Below are 15,204 nucleotides of genomic sequence, written 5' to 3'. Positions count from 1 at the left end.
AGCCCACCAGCAGCCTTTACTGTTGTTTAGTAAAACATTGACCTCGCAGCTGCTCTGCTTGCTCGGACCACCAAAACCTCGTCCTTACTGACAGAATAGCGTTCAAGTCTTTACCACTTGTTGTCATCAAATCTTTAGATGTTGCTTGGATTAGATGGGAAAATCACATTCCAAGTGGAAATGACAGGTTTCTGATTTCAGGATGTGCCTTTCATCGCAAATGATAACCTCACACACAGCTGTTTTCCAGTATAATTTTACACATTCTAGATATTGAATTACCAAGCACTCTCCAATCCAGTAGAAGTATATAAGGCTCATTTAAAGGATTTGATACAACAAATATACAAGACTTCATGGCATTAAGTGTGGAGACATACTGTAGAGTACTAACAATACACCTTAATTTGACGAGGTAAAAGGCTCATTGAGATTAAAATATCTGTTCCAAGAGGGACCCAGCCAAGAAGACGTAAAAAAAGAATAAAAAATTTGCATATCCTTGTTATAACATATGGGCCCATATCTCTTTTGTCCCCTGTAAGCGGAGCTAAAGGACACTTTCATTATATTTTTTATTCTTATTATGATGCCACTATTATTATTTTTTATCTATTTGACTAAGTGTCTTTTGCGTTATTCTGTGTTTTATTTTTACTGACCATCTATATATCTATCTGTCTATAAATATAACACAGACAAATACAATAGGCCAATAATACTGTCACACAGAGCACAGTAACTTAAAGATTAGACTGTTATTCCAAGGTCTTAACAGCTGTTATGAATTTTTACCAAAAATTCAAATAAAGAGTAATGAGTAGACACACATGGTGTAAGTACCACACACACAGTTAAATGAGCGTTCTCTTTAGGGTGTGTAATTGTCAATGCAGTGAATAAAACAAAGAGGAACGTCTTGTGAACATCTTTAAAATTAATTGTAAAATGTCTGATTGGTGTCCTCAGGCTTCAGGGGATGGAAGTGGCTACGGAGATACCAGACCGCTAAAACCAGCCCTGGAGAAACATACATGGACGGTAAGTTCTTTTTCTTATTAAGAAGGTTTGACAATATTCACCTGCTGCTATTTTGTTTTCCCTCATTATTAAAGCTTGGCTAATCATTTAGGTTGCTCCTCTCACTGTTCTTGAAACGTCATGGGTTGGTTAACCATTACACTTGATGTAAATTGATGAATGTCTTTAGAGTGCAAGAGTGAGAAGGATGCTTCTGTCTTACACATTTGGAAAAGACTTTTTACATAGAGTTGCCTCTCAGACTAGAAAGGAAATCACTTTGGTGAGTTGAGAGTTAATGATAAAATCATTCTGAAATTGTATTCTTGTTATTTGCTAATAGCTTTCCAAACAGATGCTAAAAAAATCAAGAATTTAATGTTTTGGTATAGTTATTCTGCAGGGGATTTACTTGGTGTCAGGTGAAGTTTGGACAGATGAAGCTGTGGACTTGTCACCTGGATGAAGGCCTAAACCAACAGATTTTGCCTGAGGGCTGATAGTTTGTAGTGTTTTTGTATCTTTTGGTAACCATGCACAACCATGCACACAACCATATTTGCACATTTGTCTTTAGGCAGAAGCACACTATCATACTTAGGCTATTCTCTATTCTCTAAAAAATTCTAATTTTGTGTCTTTCTGTCTTTTCCTCCATCACTGTCCTTTTTGTCACTCCATTTATCACCTGCCTTTGTCATCCTGTCTTCCTCTCTCTGTTTTATGTCTCTCTCACACTCACAAACAATCAGATTCCACAGGCACCCACTCACCCTCAAAGATAGCCACACAGACTGAAATGTAGCACAACCTCCACCATTGTGCGTGCATGTACTCCCACTCAATTATAGAGTTGACTTAGAAAAACCAGATGTCAATTTGGACTCGATCTGATCCAAGTCAAGGGGCCCACCGCCTCAAGGCTTTGTTATTCTGACTGGTTTCTCAATCAACAATGTACAGGAACTAACAGAAGTGGAAATAAAGTCAGAGAAGGAGACAGAGAGGGCAGGTTCATGGTACCTTATGTCAGAAGTCTCTTGTCTTCAACCTGCCTGGTCATTACTGCACTACTTACAAGGGGCTTTTCCATCTATCCGATAGGTATTAATTAGCATCATACGTAATGTAGTGTAAAAGATAACAGCTGGCATGTAATGCCTACCTGCCGACGTTTTTTCCATCTGATGTCTGTTCACACCCAGTATAACCTACACTCTGCGCAATTGTCCAACCAGTGCGATTGAGACAAGTCCAGACAAAGACATGTTAGAGAGGGAGAGTCGTATAAGTGAAACTTTCCATTTTGTCATCCTGGAATTCATGGTGATAGATGACAGAGCCAGTCAGTCATCCTTAACAGTGTCACTGCTGGAATCCAAGTGTCCCCTTCAGCATAAAGCCTAAAGAGGAAATGTTTCTGGAGCGTAAATCTGACTTGATGTGGTGTGTATGATTGTTTCAGATGATGTCAGTGAGTTGCTATTGGTAACTGTTTCTGACGTAAACTATGTTCAGGAAGAACTACAAATCACTTGAAAGTAAATTTTTTCAGTTTTATGAAACTTTTATTAGCAAATGAAATGAAATCTCTTGTATATTTTATGTTAAAGTATACAGATGTCATTTGTACATATTTTCTACCATTTGTGATGTGATTTTGCTGACAAATGACATACAAAAAACATACACACAAGTTTTAAAATCTGCAATCTGGACAGTCCTTACGTGTTACTCTGTACAAAACAATCCTTTAGTCACATTCAGTAAGCAGATACTGTCCAGAGAATACAATCATCATATTTAAACTGATTACTAAGTAATGATGAAACAGAAAGGATGAAAATCTGCAAATCAGTCTCAAATCAGTGTTGTGAAATTACCTAACACTCTTCTTTATGAATCTCACAGGAACAGATGACATGGAAAGCCAATTCTATGTCATGTTTGCATTTGTGCATGCAGTAATGACTTTGTATCCATTGAATCTCCACCAAATAACACAGAAATGTTTATCATGTTGTGTTTGCAGCAACAGGGGCTGTTAACCTCACTGTGTAAGATAATTGTTGTTTGAATTTGCAAAAGTTAAGCTGCTGCTAAAACATGACAAAGGAGCTTCAAAAAGGTGCTTTTTTTGTTGAATTCAAAAAGCCAAGCTGCTAACTGATTAGCTAGGAGGCAAGTTGACTGTTGTGCATTTAGTTTGTAGTTTTATGCAAGACCCATAAGGGTCAGACAAATGAAACTCAACCCTTGATTGATGTATTATAAACAGCTGGTTTTTCTTTTCACTGCAGACCAACCACAAAAATGTGCAAATTCCAATTAGATTCCTTGGTGATACTTCATAGGGCGCGCACTGAAAAAAAATATCATGCTACACTGCTTTGGAGGTGGAATATGTTCATTGCAGAGGGAGCTGCATACCTGCTCTTAGATTCAGGGTAGTGTGGTTCAAATCCATCAACACTATGTTCTAAAGATTGGAGCCTCCCACCCATCATCCCCTGCTATGATGGATAGGTGAAGGAGTGAACAAGCAGGGTATTCTTTATCGCATTAATACATAAATCAACTTAGAACAGTCAATAGCGGTCTGGTCAAATTCTTAGCATAGTCAGTGCTCTGTAACACAGTGGGGGGAGTTTCTCAGGAAGAAAACTGGTTAATTATCAACACTGGCTTCACTTCAGCTGCCCCCTTTGCTACATTCTTCATCCCACTCCTCTCTTGAATTCCACAGGTGACAATTCGAGGTGTGTCACCGGTGAAGAATGAGTTACAGACAGGGGGGTATTTGCATTATCCCCCCCCCCCCCCTCTCTTTTTACCCAAAGGCAGTTTTTTGGTAGCAGAAGTGACCCTACGTCCAACCTTTGATTGCTCCTGTTGCTTGTCTCAGTCTTGTTGTGTATTTAGTGATGCAAGATTGTTGGCTGACTGGAGTTTGGCCTGTCTTTTCTTTGTCTGCAGACACACAAATAAACACATGAAAACATCTAATGCATAAACAGACTAATTTTTAAATATATTAAAGGATAAGGCGATTTTCTATATTTTTCTTATTATCACTGAATCTAATAGAAGCAACTGATAAGTTGAGACTCTGGGGTCCAGGTATGAAGACCCTTGCATGATTTGTGCTTCTTTAAAGGATATTGCTGGCGATATTCTATGTTTTTCTTATTGTGAAACGATCTCATGTGCAAAGCCAAACCAACAATGACCTGATCCTACTTTCTAGTATTGTGTGTGTATCCAAAGCCTGATCTTACTCCTCCTTGCCGTAGACCTCCGTTGTTGTCCAAAAAGTGTTAAAAGCACAATTATGAGTTACATCGTTGGGTGACATTTTCCTTCACAAAGAAGAGTTTGTTTAGAAACGGCTCCAAAGAGTAATAACAGCAATCAAGTTTTCAGTCAACAGAGAGTAGTTCTGTAGAAGGCAGATGCCACTGTGCATGCATGGGAACACAGTTCTGTTTACAGTGCTTTGCTCAAAGAACTTCAGAACTACAGAGACTGAAAACGTGATTGCCGTTTAGTCTTTGGAGCCATGTGTATACATAGAAAATCGCCAGTCATGTCCAATAAGGTCTTTTTACATTCAACAATTAATTATAAATTAATTAGTTACATTAAGTACAAATGAGAAGTTAGGCAGAAGAAAGTTTGACACATTTTATTTGATCGTTGGGTTTTATTAGTTCAGCTGTGGAGATTAAAAATGGGGTTTGGAGTGGCAGCAATAGGATGACCACACACACACACACAAATACCAATGAAAGTTTGTGTATGTCATTTGTATTGCAAAGGAACATATTAATTGTACTCCAGTTGTCACCATAACTCTAAATAGTGAAATTTTCCAACTGCAGGCTAGATCGGTGTGATACACTTGAGGCTGTGCTCGCTGACTGCCTTAATAAGGCTCACACACAGGGAAGTTTTGCAATGGAGGCCAGGCATGAGATGTCTGACAGTGATTAACACATCTACTGCAATTACTGAAAACAATAACAATTTGCCAAAAAAGAAACGGTTTTGCTGGGTTTGCAATGCACATGTTGACTCAATCATGTTTAAAAAAAAAAAAAAAAAAACGTGGTGTGGGGCTTGGAAACAATGTTGTTAGCTTGGGGGAGAGCTTTGCTTGAACTCAAACTTTAAACATTAGTGTAGCTGAATGGTAACATAGTGCTGAAACATGAGTCATTTTTGTTGGGATTGTTTAGGATTAATGTTAACAAGCACTACTTTTTCCCATGCCGTGAAGTGGTTCTTAAATTGTTTTCAAGGTTTTTCAGGGGGAATACCAGTGGAAACAATGTGGAGGCTGTGTAGCTCATGACTCAGTTTTGCAGGATCAATAGAGCCTTTGGCATCCAGTTAATGTAATCAGTTGCCTCATAAATATGGTCTTTTTCTCTCTGTTGCTTGATTTTCTTCTTGCAGACTAGTCCTCCATCTTCCCGACCCATTCAACAGCCACCCGTGATCAGGAAAGAGGAGGCGTCAATTACAAGAGAGACAGGTGAGTTTGTCTGACCACAGTAAACACTTGCATGTGTATAATTTCACATTAAAAGATGAGAAATAGATGTTGTACTTCCACATGCTGACATGTGACTCAGCTCACCTGCCGTGTGAGGAATTGAATGTTTATGACAATACATGCTGTTGCAGAGATCACGTTTCTTGAACATGCATAGCTGAGCTAGTCAGAGCTTGCTGTAAACCAATTTAGTGACAAATGTCTCCATCTAGTGGACATCAGGACCAATGCAATATGGGGTTGAAAATCCTTCATTTGTAAGGGAAATCAGGACAATATCAGGACAGGCATTGCTTACCATGTAAATTACATCAATTGCATTTTCATGGTCTGTGCTTGAATTCTGATTACATTTCTATATGTGTGTAGATTTTTTTTCAATTTATTTTTCTGAATTTATATTTCAATTTATGTAGAAAAATGCGAACATTTCTCTACATCCTGTCATCCAGGGGAATACATAGATTGAAAATAATTTAGTTTGTTTTATACTAGTACTAGCTTAGAATGTGTTGATTAATTTTTCATGAGCTACACTAGCAGCGTGGCTGTAGGGACGGCAATGTCTGTAGGTCCAACACTTTGGTCCTGACTGAAATATCTCAACAACTATTGGATGGATTGCCATGAGATTTCTTACAGGCATTCTTGCTATTGTCATGAAATTTGCTACAATGTTCCTGTCATGATTAATTGTAAAAACTTTGGTGATCACTTAACTTTGCATCTAATGCCATCATCTGGTCCAAAATTTTATCTGTCCGATCCTTTAGTTTATGAAGTACCTGCAAAACTAATGACATTCCCAGTAGTAGTAGTACTTTAAGAAGAGAAATCAAGACTTATGTCATGTCCGGTTATGTCTAAGTTCGTTTTCAATAGATACCTTCATCAGATAGCACTTTGTGTTTGTTTTGATGATGCTATTACTGTCTGCTACTCAAAGCATCTAAGTCTAAACGATTTTTTAAATTTTTCATGTCTGTCTTAAAACGACAGTCAGGTGTCCATAAGAACAGTGAAATAGGTTTTCCTTGCTGTAATCATTCCTCCTGTTCATTCTGGCTATTAAAAGATCCTCTTCAAATGTGCTTTCAATGGAAGTGATGGGGGCCAAAATCCACAGTGTGTCCACACAGTCAATTTGTGCAAAAATGCATTTAAAAGCTGATCTGAAGCTTATATGAGGCTTTAGCAGGCTGAGTTAATCATATCAAGTGGATATCTGACACATTTACAGTCTTTCTAGCATTAAATTCCCTCAGTGTTTTCCTGTTGAGCTGCAGTGGAAGTATAGTTACAAAAAGAGGAACTTTGACTAATTTGGACAGCTAAAGGTTCATATTAGCTTCAGAAAATGCATTATGAAGTAATCTTCTATGAACAGGAGGAATGATTATAGCAAGAAAAACCTATTTCAATGTTCATTTGGGCACCTGACTATTGTTTCAAGACAGACTGGAAAAATTGTGAACTCGTCCTTTAAGAATATTACATTTTCAGTAAATTTGCTTTTACTAAAGCACCAATACTAGAGAAGGTATTTAGGTCTTTGTCCACAGAGAAAAGGCAAGCCAAGGAATTGCCAAAAAAATGCACACAAAACTGATCTAGAAACTATGAAGAAGATAGAAAAGTAAATAACATAACAGGTTACCTAATGTCCTGGAGAATTCAAGTTACTGACAAATGTTAAACTGGAGACTTATTTTAACATTTTCCTTTGTATTATGTTCAGCAACTGACTCTGAGCAGGTTTCTGTGTATGTGGAGTCTAAGCCCCGACTTTCTGGGTCACCAGGTGGGTCAATGGGAGTTATCAACAGAGAGAAAATCATCCAAATCCCTTGTTTTTTCCTTCCTTTCTATTCTCTGCGCTGATGTTTTGCCTGCCTCATGCTGTGTGTGTACTCCTAATGCAGGACATCACATGGATTTAAAAACACAACCACATAACGCATGAATCTATGTACAGTCCATATGCTTTTGAATTCATGCAGGGTGGTGGACATGTTTTTGAATACAGTAAGCCAATGAAATTGGCCATTCAGGTCATAATGTCTTGAAAAAAAAAACAGATTTGCCAAGAGAAAATAGAGGAGCTCAATTGAGAGAGGCAAAGAGTGAGATAAAGTTTTATTGCTTCCTGGCTCTCTCATGGATATTAAAGGACATGGGGCTGTGTATGTAGCATGTCCAACATGTTTGGCTGTGAAAAAAAGGATGCAAAAACAATTTTTGGTTAATCTCTACATGGATTTCTATTTCTTAAAAATAACAGGGATTGGACAAGCAGGACTAGTATTACATATAAGCTTAGGCTATGAATGCTATGATACATGGAATTAGTTTATTCAATGAATATTCTATGGTCATGTATCAATTCAGAAGCCTCCTCGCAGTGCACATACTTTTGCTGTGCATGTCAGCAGAGTTGGAAATGGGCTGCATTTCATATAGTCTCCACTGAAAGTGACACATTCAGTGGGAAGAGTTTAAGGTCAGAAAATATACAGAAGTACGGTGGTGCATGCAGGTGTGGGAAGGCAGGTTCAATTACCACATTCATATGGCCAATAAATTACAGCCGTGCACACTATGTTGAAGTTGTCAAGCAAAAGGTTATTTTCTTTTCTTCTTTTGTTCTGGTCTATTGGGAGCAGTAAATGTCCTGTTCATTGTTTGGGATGTGGGAAACAATCATTTTTGGATGTTTTTTTTCATGAAGATATTAATGACTGTCTTTTGTTGTTGTTTTCCAGGGCCAATTGGGGCTAAAGGAGCGAAGGGTGACCGAGGGGACAGAGGAGAGAAAGGAGATAGAGGTCCAACTGGGGCGAAGGGAGAAGCAGGTTCAGGCTCTGGCTTCAGTTCACGGGGTGGAGGCCATGGAGGAAAGGTTTGGACTTTTTTTCTTTTTAAACTGTACTGTGAAACACATTTATTAGACAAGTAATAGTGGTGTGCAGTTTGAGAGTTGGGATGCATTAATGATGCCTCAAACTTTTTTTTTCAACATGGTGTCTTTTCTGAAGGTTGCAGTGGGCAGTGAGATAATTGGTAAAAGCACAAGCAAATACAAGAGCAAGGGTAGCAGTAGCAGTAATGTGAACACTAGAGGGAGCTGCAAGCCCTAATTTATGCATACGTATGCATTTGGTACTATAAGAAGCATGTAACATAATGTGTTGTGTGTAAAATTGAAGACACACACACGGAAAAAAACACTAAAAAAAAACATTTATTTCCATATACTAAGAAAAATGACGTTTATGTGACGGGTTATGATTAGGTTAAAGTATATGATGATGGTTAGGGTCATAAGGGTTATGGTTAGAAATAGTTTCAGTGGGTGATGTAACTGAAATTGCATTTGGTCATACATTTATTTACAAGTTTGTAACTCTGCAGAAATCTAATTTCCACTGGTGCAGCCTATAATGAAAGTATATACACTCAATGTATGCTGTTTTAGTTAAAATTGTACAAGAAGAGGCTATGTCTGTGGATATGAATGTTAGTGCATGTTGTTAGAAGTGTTTCAAGTCAGATCAGATGGCCAATGAGGACAATTGGGACTGATATCCTCTTCATTTTCTTTAATTTTTCAGGGAGAAAGAGGGGAAAAGGGAGCCAAGGTAAGTTATAGATTATTTTGAATGACTTGACTCTTTGATCTGAGTATCCCAGAGGCATGTACCTATTTACTCAAAATGAAATCATGACCTTTGGTCTTTGTCACTTTCTCTATCAATATCACCTGTTTCATCTCTAGATGAGACAGATTTCTTGTATAAACAAAGCATAATCTACGTCCCACTAATATTTCTTAACAGGTCATTAGAATTCCTCACTTCGAGAGACCTGCTACAACATTAACATATGTGTTGATCTCAGTTGTGGATTTCTGGTAAAGTTTAAAGTTGTCATTTCTCTTGTCTGATTGGACCTTCAATTAACTTATTCATCTCCAGGGCAGTGCAGGCTTTGGCTCTCAAGGACCGAAGGGAGAGCCTGGCCTCCCTGGGCCCTCTGGGCCCCCTGGTCCCCCTGGCCCTTCAGCCGATTTTTCAGCTGGCAGTGACGGCTCAGTTGTTTCAAGGGTCCCTGGACCCCGAGGACCAGCTGGACCACATGGTGTCCCAGGCCCACCGGGACCACCAGGAGCTGATGGAGAGCCAGTGAGTTGAATACTGTTGAATTGTTTACTCAAAAACACTAATCACACTCGAAAAACTGCCTTTGCATTTTGTATTATTAAAGTAAATATCGTGTAGAGATGCAACAGCACACTGTACCATTATGTTAATGATCTATTCAGTAAATCAAACTATTTACTGTGCGTGTTGAATTGTCTGTGGATTGACTGCATGCTTGGGCAGTATTGCTGTCTCAAACAGTTATGTGTTGTGGTTGTCTAGCCAAGGTCTCCTGTATTTTTCACAGCATGTGGTGGTTTTGTTATACTGTAAAGCATACTGTATCTTTTCTGTTGCATTGTTACATTACTTGTGTTTCATTCTTTATTTCAATCTTGCAGGGTGATCCTGGTGAGGATGGAAAAGCTGTGAGTTGTTTCTCTTTTTTTGCACAATACCAAGAATATAATGGCTTTCACTTTTATCAGTTGTCAAAAGAGTATGTTATGATGGTCTGTTAAACTTTGCTTTTCCATGTAGTAAGTTCATGACAACCCCTAGTGCCTTAACATTATGGTTTCCCCAACACAGGGTGCTGAAGGACCTCCAGGCTTCCCAGGAACTCCAGGTGACCCTGGACCCAAAGGGGATAAGGTTAGATGCTCAGTTACATTGAAATAAAACCAGAAATAATTTTGTTAACCAAACACATGTTCTGCTCTACTTTGTACTAGAACAAAGTAGAGCAGAACATGGTAAATAACAGAAAATCAAGGCTGTTTAACTGGATGTCTCTGTTGTAGAAATCTAGCTTGTCTTAATGAGTCTTGTGCATACAGGGAGACCGCGGAGAGGGACAACCGGGCCCCAGGGGACCCCCAGGTCCTCCTGGACCCCCAGGACCTGGAATCAGATCTGTGAGTTACTCTTGGCCTCAATTGCGTTTCATGTAAAGTTTAGGCACACGATTGATACACGATTGATTTTAATTAATGTATTGCAGACTTTTGTGGACATGGAAGGCTCTGGGTTCCCCACTTTGGATTCTCCCCAGGTGAGAACAATTACAATCAATATGACACTCATCAAAAACAAATAATGAAGGAGAAGACATCATCGTTGTTGCTGTAATAATGTAACCAAGAAGATAAATCTGCTGTAAGGCATTTCTGTTTCTGGATACATTCATTGTATACATACAACTAATATGTATCTACAAACACGTCACAGATTACAGTGAAATTGTTACGTGAATGGATTCTTTTTTTGTTGTAGGGGCCACCAGGTCCCCCCGGTCCCCCTGGTCCCCCCGGTCCTCCTGGTCCCTCTACAACAGGTACAGCATTGAGTTCTGGAGCATTTGGACCACCAGGGAAGGACGGCGCAAAAGGTCAAGATGTAGGTGTCAATGTCTTTGCCTCTTGACACAAATATTCACTTAACCCTCTGAATACTGACTGTAATGATTCTATCTATACCTTAACCAAATCTTTCGACCTCTAGGGTTTGCCTGGTTTGCCAGGTACTGATGGCCTCCCAGGAGCTCCTGGTCCTAAGGGAGAAAAGGTAAATGACCATGTGAAAATTATTGTTTCTTCTCTACAGACTAACAGGATACTTTTTTAAGCATCCGAAAGAACTTAAGCCACAAAGGTTCTCAATAATTATCATTGTGTAAATATGAGATCTGCTTTAAAAAAACAGATGAAATTAAAAATATTTTCTGCCTGTAACTCAGTATTTGTTTGTTTTAACTTGTTCTTATTTGTAGGGTTTGGTATTGTGTTGTATTATAAGAACTAGTTACTTGACTCAAAGATGGCTATTATTCACTTGAATGAAAATTGCTTGCCTGGCGCATCCAGACACATAGGCCAAAAACTTTTCTAGCTTTCAGGTTTGCTTCCGTGTCGTGTGGCCTACTAAATTTGCAGTAGTGTTTTTTCCACTTGGCCCATACACTTTACATTGGGGTAATGTCACAAACTTTATAATCGCATTTCCAGGCTCTGGGAATGTTTTACAAACATATAGCCTTCTAGGTTTTTAAATTTGTGATACAAAGAGTAATAATTGTCCTTGTCTGCAGTTTCACAGACATCTTTTTTTTTATAATGGTGTCTGTGTGTGACCACTGGGGGAAATCAGCAGCAAGGCACCGTATCCAGCTCTCTTAATACATCCGTGGTCACATCCCTCTCTCCATCCCGGCTTCCTGTCTCTCTGCACTTTCAGCTGTCAAATGAAGTCAAAAAGAAAGAAAAAAGAAAAAGGGGAAAAACAACCTCAATATTCATAGGCTATACAGAGCTATGAAGTGCATCAGTGAAATTGACAACACGTCTCCTAGCAACGTCAGTTCTCGGATGTCAGTCAATCACTGGCAGTGGGAACACTCACCCAGAGGCTTGAATCTTAGACACCATTTCAACAAATATGTCCAAAAACTGTTTAATCCTCTTCTGAAAAACAAAACAAATGAAAATATGCACAGCAATCACTCCGTCATTTTGGTTTGTATTTCCTTACACAAAAAGTGAGGAGAACTAGAATTTCAGTTAGACTTTAATTGGTGTTTCTATTAACATGTTTTGTCAAACTCTTTCTTTCTACTTTAGGGTGATTCAGGCGAGCTGGGTCTTCCAGGAGCAGTTGGAGAGAAGGTGAGGATTTATTATTGTTATTATTTATTGATTATTTTGGTTTCTTTTAAGCAATTTTAACATAAAGTTGCAGCTGCAGCTTAACAGTGAGGTCTACGTTCCAAAACTCAGCCACATGCAAATTGCCCTTGTTGTAGTAACCAGTAGTAGAGAAGAATTTATTAGTCATAATCCTAGGAAGAAGGTACATCAACTGAAGTGTACTGTAAGTTGGTGGTGTGTTTTCAGAATAATGGCGCCCATTCGATAACTGACATATCAACTTTTATCCAACTATTTTCTTAAGCTTTTCTCATCCCTTTCATTTCTCCAGCACAGCTCGTACTTTTCTTTCCTCACCAATCTGCTGCCTCACTATTTATCCTCCTCCTACTCTCTTAAACCTTCCCATCTGCAGGTAACTAGGCTCCAGCACGTCAACCATCAAAGGGGATTTGCGTCTTCTAACAATATGCAAATGTTAGACTTGTCTGAATTTTAATCTTGAGTGCTGGCTATGGTTTGGTTTAACATTTGGAGATGTCTGACTCTGGTCCTAGAACAATAAGCATGGGTGTGTGTCATGTGCAATTACATTACATACCTTAAATTGCCTTTTGATACTGATGGTTAACTGCTGCATGGCACAGATAGTTTTGTGCAGGCTACAGATGATTAATGACATTGCATTTAAATTCCATAGCATGGTTAGATGCACTTCACTGAAGACTGAGATAACTTTTTTGTATCGGAACACTGATTTTACTCCCGTCCTTCTATCCTACAGGGAGCTAGAGGAGACCCAGGTTTACCAGGAACAACAGGACAGACTGGACTGGCTGGTCTGCCTGGACCACAGGGACCAGTTGGGCCACCTGGGCCTCCTGGACCTCCTGGACCAAGTTATCGTGTTGGATTTGTAAGTTCTATATTTGTTTATGTGAAGATACCTTTTGGTAGAGTTGACAAAATCTCACTGTAAAAAAATATCTCTGTAATGTGGTGGTGTTTGGGACAGTTCACCAGGAGAAAGGTCATGATCACAGAAATGGAGATATGAAAAGATGCTCAATAATAATACAAAACACTGTCTACTGGCAACTCTAGTGCATACACATTGGTGTTGAAATGAGACAGAATAAATGTCATTAAGCGTCTACATTGCAGTAAGTCTACAGATCATGATTAACGATCAGTGAGCAAACAAATAATGAATCAAATTCAGCATTTTTTGTGCAGTAAGATTCTGTATTATTCATAGAGGCGTAGTCCTCTCAGTTACAGTGATAAAATGTAGACCAAAAGAAATATTTGGCCGTTTTTTATAAATTCTTTGTTGGTGTTTAAAGGACGACATGGAGGGCTCCGGCGGAGTTTTGTCTAATGGACTTCCTGGCATCAGAGGACCAGCTGGAAGACAGGTTAGTAAATTTCTACCAAAAGACTTAAGGACTTGAGAACAGTAGTTCTCAAACTTTTTCTAGTCAAGGACCACAGACCCGCATTTGATAAGATTTTGTACCAGGGTCCACCATCTGATAAGACCCTCAAGGACCCCTGGGGGTCCCTGGACCTCACTTTGAGAACCACAGACATACAACACAAAATGTTAAATAAGCAATAGTTTCTCCTTGTAGCACTAAAATTCTTTGAATGTAGTTTCTCAATCTCCATATGCTATGGTAAGTCTCTGATTCCAGATCTGATCAACAGATTTAAATTGTAGTTAGTTAATTGGTTTGGAATTTTTGTCCATGTTGTGGAAAACTGTCTTCAGCTTCACCATATAGCTTAGCTATAGCTATAGGACAACTGACATAATACATAAATACAGTACAAATTAAATAAAATGGGAGAAGGTTTGATGGGCAAGCCATGTCATCACTTACAGGTGTAGGACAAAATCAGGTACAAGCTGAATGTTTCATCCTCCAGAATCCCATCGATTTTGCTCTTCAATTCAAATAGTTTCTTTTGGTAACACTATTATACATTTTGAAGTAGTGATTTACTTAGTAAAAGTAAAAGTAAACTGTTCAGTAACACAGCTAGCCTTACACTCAAAGCACAGCTATTATCTACTATTTTAATTTTATTTTACTTGAAATTGTGTTTCTTTAGTGCAGTCTGTCTTGGAAAGCTTGGAAAACATTAGTTATCAAACAATTCTGATAACAAAAGGCTGTTTGCAAGCTGTTATCTACACTCTCTGCCTAATGAAGTTATTTTTAAATCATTTATCTGATTGCCAAGTATTCACAGTAATGATAACAAAAAGTCGCATATCTTGAGTAATATCAAGTATCACTGTTAGATTTTGTACATCTCTATATTTCATATGTCTGAGAAGGATATACAGTACATGAGCTTCCAAATAACCAAGGCAAATATTTTGTGTTTTTAGGGTCCTCCTGGCACGCCTGGAGTTCCGGTAAGTAATTAAGAAATTGTTCCAGTAATGTGTCCTGAGCTGGTCTCTTTGACCCCTTCTCCAACTCACATGGTTATAGAAATAAGCTATTGAATCAATAAAAGGGTCTTGTTTTGAGCCAGTGACTTAATATTAACTGAAACACAAACAAGTGTGAGTTACTGCTGTCGGGGACTGAACGGGGTCTTGAGGCAAGCGTTAAGCCCCTGTGCTTGCTCGGGTTTCTTGATGAGTTTATTTAACATTCAAGTTTGGTTAGTGGCAGTCGATTTGTCCTTGCTACTCTCCTCTGCTCATGTCATTTCACGTGTTTGTTTCAAAACCATTAGGGTTGGGGGGGAAAATAAGCTGCAGCTTTATTGATTCCTGAGGGGGAAATAATGTTCTTGCAGTGTCTAAAGAAACAGGAGTCAG

At 38.7% G+C, this 15,204-nt stretch overlaps 1 protein-coding gene across 2 annotated transcripts in view; it reads left to right on the top strand.

Moving 5' to 3' along the window:
- The window catches only part of col18a1a (collagen type XVIII alpha 1 chain a), a 90,294-nt gene that overhangs the window by 58,496 nt on the left and 16,594 nt on the right, over positions 1–15,204 (top strand). For both annotated transcript variants that reach the window (XM_042425756.1, XM_042425755.1), the window contains exons 6-20: positions 970–1,041; positions 5,479–5,557; positions 8,341–8,477; positions 9,190–9,216; positions 9,553–9,759; positions 10,119–10,145; positions 10,309–10,371; positions 10,557–10,634; positions 10,721–10,771; positions 10,993–11,115; positions 11,221–11,283; positions 12,336–12,380; positions 13,147–13,278; positions 13,709–13,780; positions 14,764–14,790. In XM_042425756.1, the coding sequence (XP_042281690.1) occupies positions 970–1,041; positions 5,479–5,557; positions 8,341–8,477; positions 9,190–9,216; positions 9,553–9,759; positions 10,119–10,145; positions 10,309–10,371; positions 10,557–10,634; positions 10,721–10,771; positions 10,993–11,115; positions 11,221–11,283; positions 12,336–12,380; positions 13,147–13,278; positions 13,709–13,780; positions 14,764–14,790 (1,203 nt within the window). The remainder of the gene's footprint in view (positions 1–969; positions 1,042–5,478; positions 5,558–8,340; positions 8,478–9,189; positions 9,217–9,552; positions 9,760–10,118; positions 10,146–10,308; positions 10,372–10,556; positions 10,635–10,720; positions 10,772–10,992; positions 11,116–11,220; positions 11,284–12,335; positions 12,381–13,146; positions 13,279–13,708; positions 13,781–14,763; positions 14,791–15,204) is intronic.

Source organism: Thunnus maccoyii, chromosome 11 (genome assembly GCF_910596095.1).
Source record: "Thunnus maccoyii chromosome 11, fThuMac1.1, whole genome shotgun sequence".
Lineage (NCBI taxonomy): Eukaryota > Metazoa > Chordata > Actinopteri > Scombriformes > Scombridae > Thunnus > Thunnus maccoyii.
Note: the sequence above shows the minus strand (reverse complement) of the source record. Positions and strands in the feature narration are given on the sequence as shown.